Source organism: Fusarium verticillioides, chromosome 2 (assembly GCF_000149555.1).
Source record: "Fusarium verticillioides 7600 chromosome 2, whole genome shotgun sequence".
Taxonomy (NCBI): domain Eukaryota; kingdom Fungi; phylum Ascomycota; class Sordariomycetes; order Hypocreales; family Nectriaceae; genus Fusarium; species Fusarium verticillioides.
This window is the reverse complement of record NC_031676.1, coordinates 3,177,911-3,195,981: the sequence shown is the minus strand read 5'-3', so window position 1 is coordinate 3,195,981 and position 18,071 is coordinate 3,177,911. Positions and strand designations below refer to the sequence as shown.

The 18,071-nt window shown below is 48.5% G+C and overlaps 6 protein-coding genes across 9 annotated transcripts; 3 read left to right on the top strand and 3 right to left on the bottom strand.

Annotated features, from left to right (window-relative positions):
- Window positions 1-743: 743 nt before the first annotated feature.
- FVEG_03967 (hypothetical protein) lies at window positions 744-5,398 on the top strand (the record flags this gene model as incomplete). Of its 3 annotated transcripts, none has more annotated exons than XM_018891649.1 (2): window positions 744-4,634; window positions 4,692-5,398. In XM_018891649.1, 2 exons carry the CDS (start codon window positions 744-746, stop codon window positions 5,085-5,087), a joined length of 4,287 nt encoding a protein of 1,428 aa, XP_018748200.1. In that variant the 3' UTR covers window positions 5,088-5,398. The 3 variants fall into 3 exon arrangements, with proteins under 3 accessions (XP_018748200.1, XP_018748201.1, XP_018748199.1); XM_018891650.1 differs by having other exon boundaries at window positions 744-4,638; XM_018891648.1 differs by having other exon boundaries at window positions 744-5,398.
- A 120-nt stretch (window positions 5,399-5,518) lies between these two features.
- Window positions 5,519-7,998, top strand: FVEG_03968 (hypothetical protein). The gene is made up of 2 exons (XM_018891651.1): window positions 5,519-5,786; window positions 5,859-7,998. The coding sequence occupies exons 1-2, from the start codon at window positions 5,721-5,723 to the stop codon at window positions 7,608-7,610; spliced, it is 1,818 nt and encodes a 605-aa protein (XP_018748202.1). The 5' UTR covers window positions 5,519-5,720; the 3' UTR covers window positions 7,611-7,998.
- FVEG_03969 (altered inheritance-mitochondria protein 31, mitochondrial) lies at window positions 6,778-8,810 on the bottom strand. Of its 2 annotated transcripts, XM_018891652.1 has the most exons (3): window positions 8,626-8,810; window positions 8,498-8,568; window positions 6,778-8,440 (listed from the first exon to the last, which is right to left on the bottom strand). In XM_018891652.1, exons 1-3 carry the CDS (start codon window positions 8,682-8,684, stop codon window positions 7,896-7,898), a joined length of 675 nt encoding a protein of 224 aa, XP_018748203.1. In that variant the 5' UTR covers window positions 8,685-8,810; the 3' UTR covers window positions 6,778-7,895. The 2 variants fall into 2 exon arrangements, with proteins under 2 accessions (XP_018748203.1, XP_018748204.1); XM_018891653.1 differs by having other exon boundaries at window positions 8,498-8,810.
- A 194-nt stretch (window positions 8,811-9,004) lies between these two features.
- FVEG_03970 (hypothetical protein) lies at window positions 9,005-12,335 on the top strand. The gene has a single exon (XM_018891654.1). The coding sequence runs from the start codon at window positions 9,292-9,294 to the stop codon at window positions 11,980-11,982; it is 2,691 nt and encodes an 896-aa protein (XP_018748205.1). The 5' UTR covers window positions 9,005-9,291; the 3' UTR covers window positions 11,983-12,335.
- Window positions 12,336-12,432: 97 nt separating this feature from the next.
- FVEG_03971 (hypothetical protein) lies at window positions 12,433-13,832 on the bottom strand. The gene is made up of 2 exons (XM_018891655.1): window positions 13,519-13,832; window positions 12,433-13,469 (listed from the first exon to the last, which is right to left on the bottom strand). The coding sequence occupies exons 1-2, from the start codon at window positions 13,708-13,710 to the stop codon at window positions 12,441-12,443; spliced, it is 1,221 nt and encodes a 406-aa protein (XP_018748206.1). The 5' UTR covers window positions 13,711-13,832; the 3' UTR covers window positions 12,433-12,440.
- A 116-nt stretch (window positions 13,833-13,948) lies between these two features.
- FVEG_15374 (AraC family transcriptional regulator) lies at window positions 13,949-15,672 on the bottom strand. The gene has a single exon (XM_018904500.1). It carries the CDS (start codon window positions 15,623-15,625, stop codon window positions 14,918-14,920), a length of 708 nt encoding a protein of 235 aa, XP_018748207.1. The 5' UTR covers window positions 15,626-15,672; the 3' UTR covers window positions 13,949-14,917.
- Window positions 15,673-18,071: the final 2,399 nt, after the last annotated feature.

Below are 18,071 nucleotides of genomic sequence, written 5' to 3'. Positions count from 1 at the left end.
TGCCCTCTTTTCATTATCTCGATGATGATGATATTCAAGCACGTCCCTTGGAATGCAACATCAAAAACACACAATTGACGCTGAACTTAGATGTTGATAGTTCCGAGACCAAAAAGGTGCATCCATGGGCATGCTTCTAACCTGATGCCCCATTCATGCGTATCAAACAGATAGATTGGACCTTGCCGTAGTCATAGGTTTATCGGTAGAAAGGAAAACGATACTTGTTATCGTGATTCCACAGCTAAGCAAAACTACCTACCTACGCATACAATCAACAACCATGCAGTGCCCTTTACTATTTGTCAAGCTATGGTTAGAAGAGCTGGGATAGTAGAGGTAATGGTTGCAACTTGATGAAATTACACAATGAGGAGAAACCGTACGATGCCGCACCCCTCCTCGATTGATATGCCTCGCCGTCCTCAGCCATATGTGTATGAGCGACAGGAGGCGTCCCTCACTTGTCTCCAAACAAGTCCTAAGTCTAAAGTTAAGCCCAGCCATGTGAATAGCTACCTATGATGGCTATGATATCATCGAAAGAGGGGACCAGGAAAGTTTATTCAAGGTAGATCACGAGGAATATCTGGTTTCTCTGTAAGTATAAGTAGGATGCTTGTTCCCCTATTCTCGTCACTTGTTCTTTCTTCTAAGCTTGAAACTTGAGTTCCGTTGTGACCCTCTGACTCATCTTTAGTTTGCCTTGGCCGCCTACTATTTATCAGGGTGAGTCGGCAATCATGAGATTGACCAACACCATTCTCGCTGCCCTCCAGGCATCGATGGGCTTGGCCTTCGTCGTCCCCAATGATGCTATCAAGAAGGCCATGACACAGCACAAGCACGATGATGCCGACCTCAATGAGAACAAGTTTCATGGCTATGAACGGATCACCAAGATCACTTCACACCGATACTTTGGACCCAAGGACCACAAGCATCATCACGAAGAGAAGAAGCATGACGGTGGCGACGACGACGACGAAACCGATGATGATGACGATGACAAGGAAGAGCATGTTCACCACCCTCAAAAAGTAAAGGAGAAGCACAATAAAAGCAAGAAACATGATGATGACGATGGCGATGATGATGATCACAAGAAGCATCACTCCCATAACTCGAAGAAGAAGCAACATGACGAAGAAGATGAGGACAAGGATGAGGATAAGGAACCCAAGCTCATCTTCCACACAGACGAGTACAAGAAGGCCAAGAAGGAGGCCGAGGACAAATTCCCATGGCTCAAAGATGATGCGTCAAAGACTCCCAAGTCCAATCACAGGCACAAATTGATAAAGGATGCCAGGAAGAAATACAATTCCGCCGAGCATGTTGAGTTGGAGACCCCTAAGCGCTACAACAAGGACAAAGATGAAGACAATCAGCTTAAGGAAGCCAAGCAGAAACTGCCTTCCTTCATCAAGAATGTTGTGCTGGAGACCCCCAAGCGCTACAACGAGCTCAAGAATAAAGAGAACCAGGTCAAGGAAGGCAAGAAAAAGGAGACCAACTCGAAGGATGGCAAAATGTACAAGATGATTCATCGAGGTGGAATGGTCGTCAAGCGCGATATTGACATCAACATTCACGCTCCAACCTTCGAGATTTATCATGATTCTGACAAGAAGCATGAACATGGCGACGCGGAACTTATCAAAATCTTTCACGTGAGCTCACAAGAGTCGACTCACGGGACCAAGGATCCCGAGTATAAGCATGATGATGAGCAGAAACACAAGGAGTCAACAAAGGAGCACCATTCCCTTCCCAAGTCTCACCATAAGCATACCGGGTCTAAGAACTATGACAGTCACGACAAGGATCACTTTGGAGGTGCAAAGAAGTATCCCCAGTCAAGCAAAGGTCACAATCAGACTCAAAGGCACCACCCCACTCCTGTTGTAGAAGTGACCAAGAAGATTCTCCAACTGCTCGCCCCGCTTATGAAGAAGGAAACTGGCCGTCCTGACTCTTCCAAACAGCCATCCCAACAGTATAAATCTTATCCTTCTCATGCTTCCTCTGATAAGGGCCGCCCTAGCCCTCATGGCAATCGCTATCCCAACTACAAGGAACCCTATTCGCCAAAGGACACTCACCATGACGATAAGTCTAAGAATGGGCACAAGAAGTCTGATCAAGCAGAGGATAGGCGAATTGGTGAAAAGCTGAAGAATAATGCACTGCGAGTAATCATTGAATCCCTCGCCGAGCTTCTTGCCAAGAAGGCAATAGCCCATAAACACAGCCCCAAGAAAACTCACCCATCCCAAGATGATCATGACAGGCACTATGAGTCCAAGAAAAAGCACCATTCTCATCAAAGGCCTTCCTATCGATACAAAGAGCATGCCGAGTACAAGCATGATGACAGCAAGAAACATGTCAAGCTGAGCCAAAACAGTTCCTCTCACTATGAGCCTGGCTATAAGCATGAGGAGTTGGACTCACATCACAATGGAAGGAAGAAGGACTATGATCATGACCATGACCATGAGGACTCCAAGAAGGGTCGGTACTCGCACAACAAGCCTATTTCTCAGTACAAGAAGAAAATCGACTACAAGCATGATGGTGAGGAGAAGCATATCAAAGTGAGCAAGGATCATGTCTCACAGCACGAGCCAACCCATCATGATGAGAAGCCGGATCATCATCATTATCATCATGGAAAGGATCATGAGCGTCCTAAGAGGCCCAGGCCTCATCATGACCATCAAGAGGCCGATTACCATGGGCACTCCGAGAAATCAAAGGGCTACTACCCATACAACAAACCAAAACACCAAAACAAGGAGCATTCTAAGTACAAGCACGACGATGATAACGGCCGTGGTCCGTTTGATCAGAGAGTGAAGCTGGATCGTAAACCTAGCGATCACTACACGAAGTCTAGACATCATAAGGACCACGAAGATGAAACGAAGGCATACAAAGATCACCTGTCTCATCTTGAGACTCACACCAAAAGATCAAGTAACATGGCACCTAAGCTCAACACCACTCAAATCCTCAACCTGGAAGCGCTTTCGCCGCAGGACCGAAAGAGAATCGCAATGGGCCTGCCTCTTGATCGGCAGACCAGAAAGGAGTTCGGCGAGTTCAAGGATTGCAGCCCCAAGCTGATTGCCAAGCTCAATGTCATGTATGCCCGTATCCTCGATGATCCCAAATACGCACCCTTCATCAAGTACCTCAACACAGAACGCGAGTTTCGCAACAGAAAGAGATGTAGTTTCAAGCTCACCCCAGCGATCATCGCAAGGATCGAGGCTATGGATCCCGCGACTCGTGCCCTTGCTGCAGACGAACTCGATTTTGACCCGAAACTTAAGAAAGAGTTTGTGAATGCCAGAAAGCTGTACCCAAGCCTTATCAAGAAGCTTGAGAAGTGGGTTATGCGTAATGGGATGAAACCTAAATACAAGAAGATCCTCGAGAAGCTCATGTCTCGTGAGAAGCGAGCAATCTCAAAATCTGTGCTTACTCCAGAGATGCTCGCAAAGATCGAGGCTATGGACCCTATGTTACGTGCCGTGGCTGCAGACAGACTCGATTTCGACCCGAAACTTAAGAAAGAGTTTGTGAATGCCGGAAAGCTCTACCCCGGCCTTGTCAAGAAGCTTGAGAAGGAGTATGAGCGTATTGCGGGGAACCCCAAATACAAGAAGATCCTCGAGAAGCTCAAGTCCCGTAGGAAGCGAGCAGCCCCGACCCCACCCATTCCCAAGATCCCAAATGAGATACTGAAGAGAATCGAAGCCATGGATCCAATCCTACGCCGCATATTCGCAGAGAGATTCGATCTTCCCGCGAAACTCACAGATGAGTTTGTAGACTGCGGAAAGCTCGACCAACAGATGATCCACAAACTCAACTGGGAGTATGCCCGCATTCATAAGAATCCCAAATTCAAGAAGATCCTTCAAGATTTCAACATCAATTTCAAGCGATCTGAGGGCCACGAGAATACCGAGGACGAGCTCAAGCCCCTGACAGAAGATGAGAAGAAGGGGGAGGCCAAGCTCAAGAAGCAGGAGTTGAAGGAAATGGAGGCCAGTCAGCCGAAAAGGCTCACTGCAATCGAGCTGGAGTACATCGGACGTCTGCCTAAAGTCCTGCGCGCCAAACTAGCCAAGAAGATGGATATGCCAAAGGATTTACGAAAATGGTTCACCAAGAAGCAAAGCTATACAGGTGAAAATCTGGAGCGACTGAACGAGGTGTGGCTCCGAATTCAACAAGACCCTGAATATGCAGACGTTGTCAAGAAGGTCCAGTCGTTGTATTACACGAGAGACGGTCCAATAGACACCAAATACTGGAAGAACCTAAGGAAGCAAGTCGAGGAGGCAGCCAAAGCCAAAGACAGGGCGAGAGCCGAGACGCCGAGGGAAGACAAGATACGGACACGATCTGTACACCAGCTTACCGAGAAGGAACTGGAACGTTTGCTTAAGTTGGACAAATACGAGCGCCAGGCCCTGGCGAGAAAGGTTGGGCTAGAACAGTCACTCGCCCGTGAGTTCATCAACGCATCTAAACCGAGCACTGAATTCCTCGAGAAACTCAACGAGGCTGTCTCCAAGAGTGTCGGTACTCCTCAATACCGAGAACTTCTCAAGCTTGTTGGTAAGGAACCCCCCAAACCCAAAGAGGAAAAGCTAAAGCTGGAGTCCATCAAGAAGGACGTGCGTTTGGAAATCGCCAAGAGCTTAGAGTTCGACGACTTCACCAGGGATGAGTTTTTGGAGGCTAAGGCGCTGGAGGGCAGACTCTTGGACAAGGTCGCGAAGTTTTGGGGGGTCAAGAGGATGAAGAACGCAGAGCAGGGAAAGGATGACATCAAGCACACTGAGATTATAAGCAAACTTCTCGAGTCCGCCCTGGACAAGACGGGCCAACAAGGTGGTGGTCTCCAGAGTAAGAGCACAGATGGGAAGAAGCTCACCGAGGCTGAGCAGAAAATGAAGGACAAGATCGAAAAGACAAAAGCGAACGGCTGGTGCGATGAGTTCGTCAACGAGCTTGGGGACACTTTGGGTCCCGAGGAGAAGAAGGAGAAGAAAGAGGGAAACTGAGAGTGGTGGGAAGGGGTACCTCCAGTGGGGATTGTTCGATTGGTTTTGTTCGCGGGGTCTGTTTACTGGACCCAAGTCAGTCTCTAGACACCTGCCTATTTAATGGACATATGTGTTTCGAGGCCTGATTTAGTTGCATTGGCATCTTGGTTCTGGGAATAGCTTCAAATTCCATGATACTGTACGGAGTACTCCATATAAAAGCCCTAAAACCCCGGGCCGACGATACCGCCGATTCACGTGTCAATCGAGTCAATCATTGGAACCAAGCCGCCGTCATTATGTATGTACCTACAAGGTAAATGCTTGGCACATTGGATTGGATCTAATTGGACGAGAATGAGGATGAGGATGAGCGACAGAGCAGGGGAAGCAACGAATCATTACGTAGATAAGTGTGTATACGTACCTTCCGTGTCAGCAATCACCCACCTTACTTAAGGTAGGTAAGGTACCTTACCTCACCTCACTCAGTGGCCAGCGGAATGTCATGAAGTCGTCTACCTGAACATAAGTACCTACCTTAGCTTACCTTAGACATTCTCAACTTCACATTTTTCGTATTATCATCTTCGTCTTCATCTTCATTCATCTTTAGTATCAGAGTGATGCAAACGCAGTGGCCTTTGCAAAATGGGCCAGAATCTTTCGGATGAGCATCCGCAGCGGCGGTCGCATGAAGAGCTAACTCAACAACTTGTGAGCTCCTCCTGTCCATCTATCATACGTTACCAGAGCCAATTCTGAAATACCGCTAACACGAGCTCATAGACGGAGAAGTTTATGAAGAAATGTTTCACCTCTCTTGAACTATACTCACTCAGAGATGTTTTCAAGAGCCTTGCCGATCAGCAGGACTCCATCAAATATCTGAAAGAGGACACTATCGCCCGGTACCTGGAAATACCAGACATTCTCGGCACCTCGCCAGTCATTTTCCAAATGGTATCCTATATCGGTGCTTTTCCATTTCTTCAAGACGCACCTGCAGTCCTGGAGTTTCAGCGGATGATTATGGTGGTCGTCATCATGACTGAGCGCTACAAAACCGTATTGGCGCGGGGTTCTTCAGATAGGACCAAACTACTGTTCAAGAGCTTGGCTGTCTTTGACCGTAAGATGTCAGAAGCAGGAGCCCATTCAGACACGTCACACGTCGAGTCCAAAGACGATCAAAAGAAGGCCATGTCCGGTGTGGCTGGTTTTGCGGTTGATGCAGCTGGGGACGAAGATGAGGACGGTGAGGACGACGACCTCGTATTGACAGCTTTTGAATTGCTCGACATCAAGGATGCCGTGGACCAGGGCCATGCACCAGTCTTTCATGGCGCAACCATCCCAACTGACAATTTCCGAAAACTTGTCATGCTGCTTCTCCTTGCCGCCCCGCTTGATCCCCAAGAAAGCCTCTCAATGTATTCAAGCCGTGTTATTGGACAAGAACTCGAGGGCCTCCGTGGCGCCGCTGAAAGCATTCTTGCCTCCTTTGTTAATGCCGAGATCTCAACTGGCATCAAGTACAACCACTTCAGAACCATCATACCTGTAATCTGCCCTCATATTTTTCGTGGATTCAATGGTCTTTTTGAGCGCTTTCTTTTCTCGCAAAATCTAGATTTCTCCAAACATCACAATGATACCCCAGCTACTACTTCATCTCAAAAAGCAGCACAGCCTCTATTGACCGACACGGGCGAGATACTTAACCAGAACACTTTGTCCCAGATCTCGCTCTTCCTTCCTGGGACAGATCTCTTCCGGCGAGTAAGGCTCCTGTACTCGGGCAATGATGCCGGTTTCTCTATGGGAAGTTTCCAGACCAAAGTTTTCAACTGGCAAGCTCCAACACTGCTCCTGGTGAGCGGAACACGGCTGGGAGATGAGCCGGAGGGTGGTCAAGAAAGCAGTTTCGCGGCATCCTTACCTCCGAAGCGGTTCCCTCATGGCAGCAGATCGGATCGGCTCACTTTTGGTGTCTACGTTCGTGAACCTTGGAAACACACCCACCGGGAATGCTTCGGCGATTCAGAAACAACGCTATTTCAACTTGAACCAATTCATGATGTCTTCCCGGCATCAACTATCAACAAAGACTACGTTACTTTCACAAAAGCACCAGCGCACCATCCCATGATGTCGTTCGGTTGCCCTCATCCACACCCATCTCAAGCTCACAGAAAGGCCGACATGTTACGCCTAGGCCCTGTATCACTATTACTTGACGACTCGTTCGAGTTTGCAGTCTTCAACCACGATTTTACATCTCGAGGAGGTGCATTTCACTCGAGTGTGGTGAGAAAGTATGATTTCCAGGACCGATTCCAGATCGAGAGTCTCGAAGTTTGGGGCTGTGGCGGTGATAAAGAAGCCCAAGCCCAAGCCGAGAAATGGGCTTGGGAGGAACGAGAGGCTGAAGCTCGCCGCAAGATCAATCTTGGAAATGGAGATATCGAGGCTGATCGGGCGTTACTCGAGATGGCGGGGTTGATTGGAGGGAACCGAAGTGGAGGATCTATGACGTGAAGCAACCCCCAAGAAATTGAGTATTACCAGACAACATATGTTCTTAAAGCCTGGATAGCACATCGGTTAAGCAACTGTCTGTCTTGAAAGTTCACAATCTTCAAGCTCAATAAATATTAACAATCATTAACATTTGCCTTGGTAGCTTGGGAGTAGAGCCACACTGTACTCGAAGGTACCGCCCGTTGTCTATCGTACACAATGTTTTCTGCCATAAATTAGCATGCGAAACTTTTATACAAACCTCCATCATGACCAATTGCTCCTAATGTACATTGTTTGTTCTCAGTCCTTCCTCTTTGAGATAATTTCGCCAAGATCGCCCAGAGAACTCTTGGGATTCTTCTTCTTCTTTGCGCTGGCCTCATCCTCGACAGCTTCAGCGGCGGCTTTGTTGTCATCCTTCTTCTCTTCCTTGGTGCCCTGTGGCCACAAGCCAATGCGGCTCAGAATACCTCCATTACTGGAAGTCTCGGTGCCTTCGGGTTGCGGTTCTGCAGCTGCCTTGGTCTCCTCGGCCCGCTGGGCCTGGACCTGCTGTCTCTTCTTCTCGAGTCTCGCACGCATGGCCTTTTCCTCCTCGTCTCGGGCCTCGAGCTCACGAATCCACTTTTGTCGCTTCTCCTCAGCATCCTTCTGCTCCTGGAGCTGGCGGAGCTCCTTGCTCTTCTCGCGGTCCTTCTGGTAATACATGCTGCCGGCAAGCATGGCGAATACGGTGAAACCCTGTGCTGCAACTCGGGCTCGGAACATGCGGTTCGCCTGTTTTGAATCACCACGACGGAGGGCTCGGTAGGCATTGATAAAGGCGAGAGTGGTCAGACCCATTCCTATAGCTATTAGAGGCTGTCGCGTGCGGCAAAGAGTTCTGGGATGTTTCTTTTTACCTAGGGGGATCAACGGCTCCTCCTTGATCTTGCGGAGGACCTTTTGCATTGGTCTTTCATTCTGAAGTTCCCTGGACTATCGCATGAGCGGGGAGTGCACGGTATAGCAAGCTGGAATTGAAGCATACTGGTCACCGTCAAAGGACGAGGGCATAGGGCCCGGGAGGGAGGGGGGTGCATCAGCCATTGTGTTTGGTTGTTATAAAGCCCAATTGCTGGCGCAGAATGGAAGTCGAGTTTGAACTCGTGAGGAAGTGGGCTGAGGATTTACAGAGGGACCTTACCCTTAGCTAGTACTGTACCCATGATCGCATCCATTGGATGGGTCCATATCTGCACTACTCCGTACGTACGGAGTACAAGCATCATCATTTTTCTCGCTGACGGGTGGGTTCCACTTAGTACCTTACTCAAAGGCACAAGGCAGGTACGTACCTTGCCCAACCGCCATGGAACGCCCCGAGTCCCAAGCGGCCATCCAATCGATCGGCCTATCCGTGTTCGGCCTAGCCGCTGCTCCGCTGAAACTTCACAGCTCTGATCGCATTAATGAGCTTATTGGGATGCAATGTATCCGTAGCTTTGTCATCATCGAAAACTGTGAACAGATTTGTTATTCATTCCAACATTGCCTTGCAAATCTACAGTACCTCGATACCGAACGGAAACGACGGCAGACGCGAATCCGATCCGATCTATTCCTCGACGGTCACCGTTGATCGACTCTACAACCTTTCAACTTCCCCTGACACGCCTTGATTCAGCATCATGCAATATCCATGATATAGCCCACGATGTGGTTGCCGACGCCTTCCGTCGAGAGTATCACCAGGCCGCGACTAGCTGTGGCCGTGGTTTCTGCTGTGGCCGCGCTCTCGGCCGGATACTACGCATATCAGGTCCGGTCGCAAAGTTTCGAGTCTCTGCCCGGTGGTGGCCTACACAGAAGCAACGCAGTACGACGTCAACGCCGGAATCGGAGAAACGAGGATGGCTCAAGTTCCTCATCCGAGGCTCCGGGCGACGAAAACGCCAATATTGATCCAGTTCAGCCCCTCGGCGATGGAGAGACCATAGTTGATGGCGGGGACGAGTGGTGGAACGATCCCACCGGGTTTCCTTCTAATCAACGGACTGGCCACAACATCGTCACCCTTCTCTTTCGCGTTTCAGAGGATAATGCACGCAGAAATGGATGCGTTCACAGAGGCTGCCAATGTAATTCATGTGGCATGGTTCCCATCCGCGGGGTACGTTACCGCTGCGCAAACTGTGCCGACTTTGACCTTTGCGAAACTTGCGAAGCCCAGGGAGTTCACATCAAGACTCATATCTTTTACAAAATCCGAATACCAGCACCGCCGTTCGGCCCGCGACAAATGCAGCAAGTTTGGTACACTGGGGACCCGGACACTTGCAGACGGACTCTGCCCCGCAGTTTGATACCCAAGCTGTCACAAGATACAGGATTCGAACGGCCAGAGTTAGAGGCTTTCTGGGAACAATGGACTTTTATGGCCAACTCGGAATGGAGAGATGACCCTGATGAGCTGTGTGTCGCAATGGATCGGAAGACATTCGAGCGGTGTCTTGTTCCTACAGGAGGCTCCCGTCATGCAGCACCAAATCTGATCCACGATCGAATGTTCTCTTTTTACGACTCCAACAACGATGACTTGATTGGCTTCACAGAATTTCTCCATGGATTATCATACCGAAAGCGAAAGGATAAACTGCGAAAGATATTCTCTGGCTACGATCTGGATAGCGATGGATATGTTGATCGCAAAGATTTTTTGCGCATGTTCCGTGCCTATTATGTTCTATACAAGCAGATGCACAAAGATATTTTAGACGGCCTGCAGGATCAGCTACTTGCCAGCAGCGAAGCTCAACAGCTCGTTACCAGCCGTCAACCACTGAGCAGTCTATTTGGACGTGAGGGTCGAGTTCCTCCCGGTGAAGGACAGTTTCGGCACGAGGGCAAGACATATCAACGAGATGGTAGTGTGGATATTTCCGATGGGCACGAACGCGTTGTTGCGCCAGATCGCAGGGACACAGCAGCTCGTGGCGATATTCTAACAAACCTGTTTGCTTGTGAAACCGACCATCGGTTTCGGTCCAGGAGGCAGTTTATCACCAGAAACGACACAGATAGCAACTGGAGAACAGTTCGCCGTTTGAGTGGGAGTGAGACCGATCGTACTTATTGGGTTACGCTATTGGAACCGGCATCCACCTTGGAGGAGCTTCCGGGCCTCATAATGGGGACCTTGAATCCTGAGATTGAGGAGCCTACAGATGATGAGGATGAGGAGGTTGATGGTGACAGACCTGCAGATGGCATGAACGGAACCCATGAAGAAGACGATACAGGAGGCCCGTCACGAACGGAAAGTGAGACCAGAGCCGAGATTATTGCCAAGAATCGTAGCAGAGCTCCTAAACTGGACAAACGCAAAAGAGACATGTCACGGAACCAACTACATGAGCGGTGGAAGAGGCGCCAGTTCTATCTCGATGAGGAAGAGGGAGGCCTTGTCCCTGATGACTGGGCCGGCAGTGAAGATATTCTGATGGATCTTCTCCAGATGGATGAGGCCTCTAGTGACGACGAAGAAGACGACTCGGCAACGACACCGACTAGTTCAAAGGTCAGATTCGCCAACGGAAATCTCACCGATGACGAGGATCATGATAAAACGACGTCTCCTAGCAGTGCTTCTGAGCACGTGCCGCGATGGAGAATACCGCACGCTGAGCGAGATGCTGGCAAGGAGATTCTTTACCAGGTCACTCAGCAAGCATTTAATGAGTTGCTTGATACCATTTTTAAGCCAGCCGAGGACCTTGCTGTGCAAGCAGCTGAAACCAAAGAACAACGGGTAAAGTACAAGGACGTACTAGACACCATCGAGCTTGGTGACGATGATAAGTCTAAGCCCACGAGTCGGGGTGATTCCAAGGTTAGATCCGCCACTGACAAGACCCTTGAGGAGCTCTTGTCCGAAACTGGATATACTATTGCTTTGCCAGAGGGACGAAATGCCATCGAAATTGATACTACGGTTGAAATCATCCACGAGGATGGAACGGCAGAGCCCGTTTCAGGGTCAGAAACTGAGGCAACCATGCCAGTATCCGAAGACGAAGAACAAGATCCCACTCTTCCACAATTCCGGCCCAACTCACTCGAAGATGCACCTACCTCTCCGGCTTACATATTCTACCCCATCACGCAGCCTTTACCAGACACGTCCGAGGACGACGTAACCAGAGAAGAGGATGACATCGATAGCCCTCCCACATCAGACATGCTGCGACACTGGAAACGCCTAAGTCTTGCTGAGGCCCAGGCGATCAAAAGAGGGGGGTGGGGTAAACTAAGCTTTGACGAGTTTGAGGCAATCTATAAGAGCCAGGAGCACCAGGGCAACAGACTCGATTATCTCGGAAGCTGGATAGACTTTTGTATTCCCTAGACACAGCGTGGAAACCGCTTTCGAACACCTCCTGATAGGGCTTCATAATGAATGTGTACTTGGGTTGGTGTTTATCCTTTTACATTCGGGTAGTTCGGGGAGTTTCTGCATCGCGACTGAGAGCTTTCGTGTAGAATAGCGAAACAAAGGAATTGGCACATATCTAGCCTAGGACAGCGTGCATATGATAGCAGGTAGGCAAAATATTAGTTAGCTACCACGATGCCTGATATTGTATGACTGCTCGTTTGCAGCAGATACATCATTTACAAAATTACACAGCGAAATCACATACACACAACAGATAAAGTATGATTATTAGCAATCGAGTTCGTATTAAATCAACGCTGAAGTACTACTCGTATATGTTTACTCAACTCGAGCCCCCTATTCCACACACACACACCCCCCCATGACCAGCATGCCCCCATCGATCAATCATCTCTCACAGCCTCTTCTCAAACCTGCTGCTGAGTAGAATCAACACCGTCGAAGCCAAGTAGGGCGTTCCATGTGTCAGCGGTGCTTTGATCCCGTGTTCCCAAAGCCTCAATCTGAGCCTGAGCATCCTCACAAGCAGCCACAGCATCGGCACTAGCGTCGCACACGTTGGTGAGCTGGTCACAGATACGGTTGGTAATGATGTTGGGGTTGAGAGCCTCCTGCTGGCCTTCAGCAATGAGGGGATCCTGGGGAATGAAGGTGAACTCGTCAGCTGGGCGACCGTTGAGGCCACCAACGCGAGCCATTGTAGGCTGGCAGACACCGAAGTCGAGAGCACCAGCGTTGCCGCCAGCATTACCTCCAGCGTTGCCGCCGTTACCAGCACCATTTCCAGCATTGTTGTTGTTGTTGCCATTGTTTCCGCCCTGATTGTTCTGGTTTCCATTTCCGTTGTTGTTGTTGTTGTTTCCGTTATTACCGTTGTTTCCGTTATTGTTGTTATCATCCTCTTCGCAATCCTCATCGTCATTTGTGTTGTTTCCATCCTGGGCGTTATCCGAGCCATTGTTGCCCTGCTGGCCATCAGCGGGAGCAGTGCCGTTGTTGGCAGCTCCTCCATTACCAGCACCAGCACCAGCACCGGTGCCATCATCCTGGCCGTCGTCTTGGCCAGCACCACCAGCGGCAGCACCGTCCTGGCCATCAAGCTCGACTTGGTCGCCATTAGCACCAACGGCTGTGAATGTGCTGAATCCCTGAGCAATCATCACCTCAGCCTGTGATAAGCCAGCAGCATCGAAAGGAGTTGTGACTGAGGTTGCCGAGTTGGCATTCTCAGTGGCTGCACCGTCAACAGCGGGATCAACGAGAGGGACAATGCCGCGAAGGGCAGCAGTGGCCGGTAGGCTGGGATCAGCGCAGACGAAAGGTCTGTCAACAGCCGAAGGGTTGAAGTTGGTCTCAGCTGCAACAAGACCAATAGCTGCATCGAGAACTTGCTGGTCAGTTCCCAACTCGGTGATCATCTGATCGGCGATAGTAAGCTGGAGGATGTTAGTTGATGTGATTTCAAGACAACTCAATACATCATACCTTGTCACAAGGACTAGCAGCTGCGAGCAAAGCGCTAGGGATGCTGCCAGCAATAGTGGCAGCGACACCAGGGCCACCGAATCCAGCATCACCGAGTGCCTGGACGGCAGCAACGGGCTCTTGCTCTTGGCCGAATCGGGCCTCGGCGTAGGCCAGGAGAGCGGCAAGGATGATAGACTTTGAGAAAGCCATGATGAATGTTGTATGGATTAAGTGATAGTGACAAGTTGGAAGGTTTACAAAGAGTATCAAAGCAACCAACCAGCGGTGCAAAAAGAAGGTATTGAACTTGAAGGAGTGGTCGAAGCGAATGCGTTCACAGAACAGCAGAAAGAAGCAAAGGAGAAGGGAAGGAGAAGAGGCTTGTGTGAGTGATGATGATGATCAAAGGGAAACTCTAACTCTGGATGACAGATCGTCTCACTTATATAGATGTTTCTCTCAACATTATCGAGTAGTTAAATTTGAATAAGCTTGAATCAATGCAACTTGGCAACCATCCTGAACCTCGTTACGGCGATCATACATGACCTGCTACGATATTGTTTGACGAAACCATATCAGTAAGCGCCGTTTCCAACTTGAGGTTCTCCCCAGGGTTGGCGTCTCGTTGTTTAGTGTTGCTGGTGAAGAATAGAGTCTAGACTATAGGTGCTTAACTGGATAGCCTATAGTTTCCAAGCGTCTTGGCCATGGCCAAGTGACAGGCATGTGTCGCAAAAAGTCTCCTCCGCGATTCAGAGGCATCGCAGGTCTCGGATACGGACATCCCGAGTCCTTTGGCGCATTAGATAGTATCCATCAGGTAGTAAATAGTTGAATGGGAGGCTGCCATGGAAATTGATTCAAGACTGAGATAGAGCCTCACAAAGTGAGTGACTGGTAATTAGTAATTGGTAGAATCGTTGAATTGTGTTGGTGTTGATAAACTCCCAACGCGCAAAAGTACCACCCACAAAGGACTGGAGAGTACTGCAACACAGCTGTCTGGTCAAGCTGTCAAGCTAACATTTTTTTCAGTCATTCAACACAATTCCGGTTGGAAATTGCCTAGTTGATACCATCGTCATGCAAAGACTGCGACCGGCACGGGTGGTTGCCGTGATTTTGGGGTTTCGGTTGAGGCTCGCTTGAGCATCCTTGTAAATAGTTCAGCCAAAATGTGTTGTAGATGTGAAACGCTGCCGAAACCACCCACGCCGTTCAACTTTGTTCACCAGAAACAACACGTGCAAGGCCCAGAAATGTCTGTGTCAAGCGCCGCCAGTCTGGGACGATGTTTGTGTTTATCGTGAGCTTTGATCATTGCTTTTAAAGCTTAGCTGCTCCATGTATCATAGAGAAGTGGCAACGTAAGCCCAACGAGCCTACATTGAAGGATCAGCAGGATATGAAATCATTATTCAAGCGTCGCTTTATTCTCTTCTGGCCATATCAAGAATTCCTCGATAGACCATGGACTGCCACTGCCACTGCCACTGAGAGTTGTTGATGGTGTTTCTGTAGTTGCATACCCTGAGCCAACCACAGACTCATCCCAAGAAGCAAAGTCAAGGTCTTCTTGGCCCAGAGTTTCGAAGTCCAGTTTGTCTATCCAACTTGTTTCTCCATTTTCCAGCAAGCTCTGGACACCTTGACCTTGTCTTTGTTTTCTCAGATACTCTGTTGGTGTCACACCAACACATTTCTTAAACACTCTGTGAAAGTGCCACTTAGACAACCCGGTCTGCCTCGCCATCTGACTGAGGCTCGGCCTGACTTCCGCGTCGCCCTGTTTCTCTGTTTGTTGTTGTACAAACGCCCGGATCTTTCGCACAGCTGTTTCCTCTGGCATGAACCCTGCTACTTCGGGCTTACAGCGTTTGCAAGGGCGGAAACCAGCTTTCTGGGCATCGTAGCCATTGGTGAAGAATGAGACGTTTGCTCGGCGGGGAAGACGGGCTTTGCATATTGGTCGGCAGAATATCTTGGTAGTGCGAACTGCATAGACGAAGAAACCATCCGCATTGGTGTTGCGTGAAGTGACTGCATCCCATCGAGATGTTTCGTCTTCAAATAGCGTTACAAAGCTCAAGGCCCGACTAAAATCAAGAGTTGATGGATCCATTCAGAGGTTTGCTGGATGCATGAAAAAGTTTGATGAATAAGTTGAAGTTGAATCATTGATGGTGATCTAGGGTGGCAGAGAAAGTGATGGGACGTAATTAGTGGAGTATTGCTATCAATATGACCAATGAACTAACTGGAAAGCATGACAGACGGTATAATAATTGAAGCTTCGGAGAAGATTGGCATCGTTCTATCCGCTCTTGACACTTCGTTAAGCAGTAATGTTGAAGTTGCTGGATTAGATATACTGATGCAGATCGGTTTGTCTTACTATTTCGTTGTACCGCTCTTACTTTTGTCAACTTCTAATTTTAGAAGAAACACAAAACACTGGACAACAGAATTCATCATGGCTCCCGCATACACCAAATCCTTGGCGTAAGTTTGGCATAACTAGATACCTCGAATCGAAAATACTATTCAAGCCCTTATCTCTGCGATGATGAACGCAAGCTGATGTGTATGTCTAATGCTTGGAACAAGTAGGCTAGGGTTGAGCTTCGACCTTCAAAGAAAGATATGACAGCCTATCTCGAGTTAAAAAGGGGTCGATCCTGAATTCAGTTCATATCTAGTATAGTAATAGTGGCTATACAAGAGCAAAATGATAGATCAATGTATTGACTGCAGTAGATGATCACTGGTGTTCGACAGCAATGCCATCTCCAGCTTGAGAGATGGCTTAGTAGATGTGGTAACAAACACAATGGAGTAATGCTTTGATAGATGCTAAAAATTTCATCAGAACGAAGAGACTAAATTTGTCAAATGATGTGACAGCACGATATGGTGATCAAGATGCTGTTTCATGAGACAGCTTGTCGCCTATTCAACAGGTAATCGATTCGATCTCGCCCGCTTGCGACTTGAACTCTACACACGAACCCTCATCACTCAACGGTATTAGGAACCACGTAATTTAAGGCGCAATTAAATCGGCAAGGGATGAAGGCGTGAGAACCAGGGAGAACAAAGCACCAACAGACTTAACAAAAGATAGGCCATTTCAGAGAGCTGAACCGCCTCCGTGGCCCGATAGACGAGAACCTGATACTACTGATGTCTACACTGAGGATACTGAGTTAACGGAACCAGTTCAAACGATGTATAGATGATGTCGATGAATCCCCGGGATAGAAAGAATTACAAGCTCCAAGAAAGCGTGGAGAAGGGTTAGATCGAGACATTCGATTCTTCAACCAGAATGCACTGTTGATTAACTCTCAAAGGATGTCAACTATGGCCTCTGGACAAACTCACCCGATTTTGCTGATTCGATAGATACTGGAAGTTTCTGGATTGGCACCGTTCTGTGCCAGAAGATAGATCACGAAGAAGGATATGTCGAGATCGGCAGACACAGTCTATGACTCGTAAGGGGAAACGAACGATGGTCTCAAAGGAACATCATCGGGCAAAATGTATTGAACTGACCACACAATGTGGTTGACGTACCTACGAAACAGAAACCGAACCAGCATATGGTGGTAACTTCAGTCATCCAAAGTATTACAGGTTGCGCGCAATCCCGAGATTATGGGCGCAAAAAGTTCTCCCATCAAGTTTGCGAGTCTTCAAGCTCGAGAAGCGGCAAGTTATAGGAGCTTTTAAGACTGCCCAGGGGGGTCCAGGCCCTCCACGGGATCACGAACCAACGTAGCGTATCATTGTTTGTAAATATAGATATATAACTTGGTCATCGAATCGTCCTAAGACTCGTCAATGATCTGAGTATTCGGGGAGCAGCCAGAGATGTGTAAGGTATAGTTGAGTAAGGACTCGGCCTCTATCATGTGGTAATTTCAGACCATCTTTGTGCCTTATTAGTCGATATTTAGTTGCATAAGGATGACAAGTGCGATCCGCGACTGTAAAAGAGAGGGCTCCAGCATATCAATACCTACAGACTGCTGCTAACAGCAGGGGCTAATCCAAGATACAACAACGCCGACAGAAGAGAGAGCTTCCTTGGCGAGGTCAGAGGGCTCACAAGACAATTGATCCGTCTAATAAAACCGGCTCTGTGGTTTATACGCTTGCTTGCTTCCAAGATATCTTCCATTTGCTCTGGAATGGAGGCCTGTATTTTTGTGACCATGCCATAGCTCATCTTATCAACAGACGTAGGCTATTCCATCATCGCTTTCATAATCGCCATGACTTCGAAAAGCTATAAAAAGGAAACGAAGACGAATACCCATACTCAGATGACAAACGCTGGCCACCTGCAGAGTATCAAAGACGATAGACTTATCGTGACTCGGACGTCATTCGCTGCCGGGTTTCAAACGTCGAAAAAATCTCAGATAAAGGTGATGAAGAGGGGATATCGCTTGTAGAGTACCTTATATCAGGTGATTGCGATAATAATAATGCTTTGGAGGGCAAGACAACCTCCGACCTGTACATCATGTATCAAAAAATAATGAGTCTAAGTGCCTACC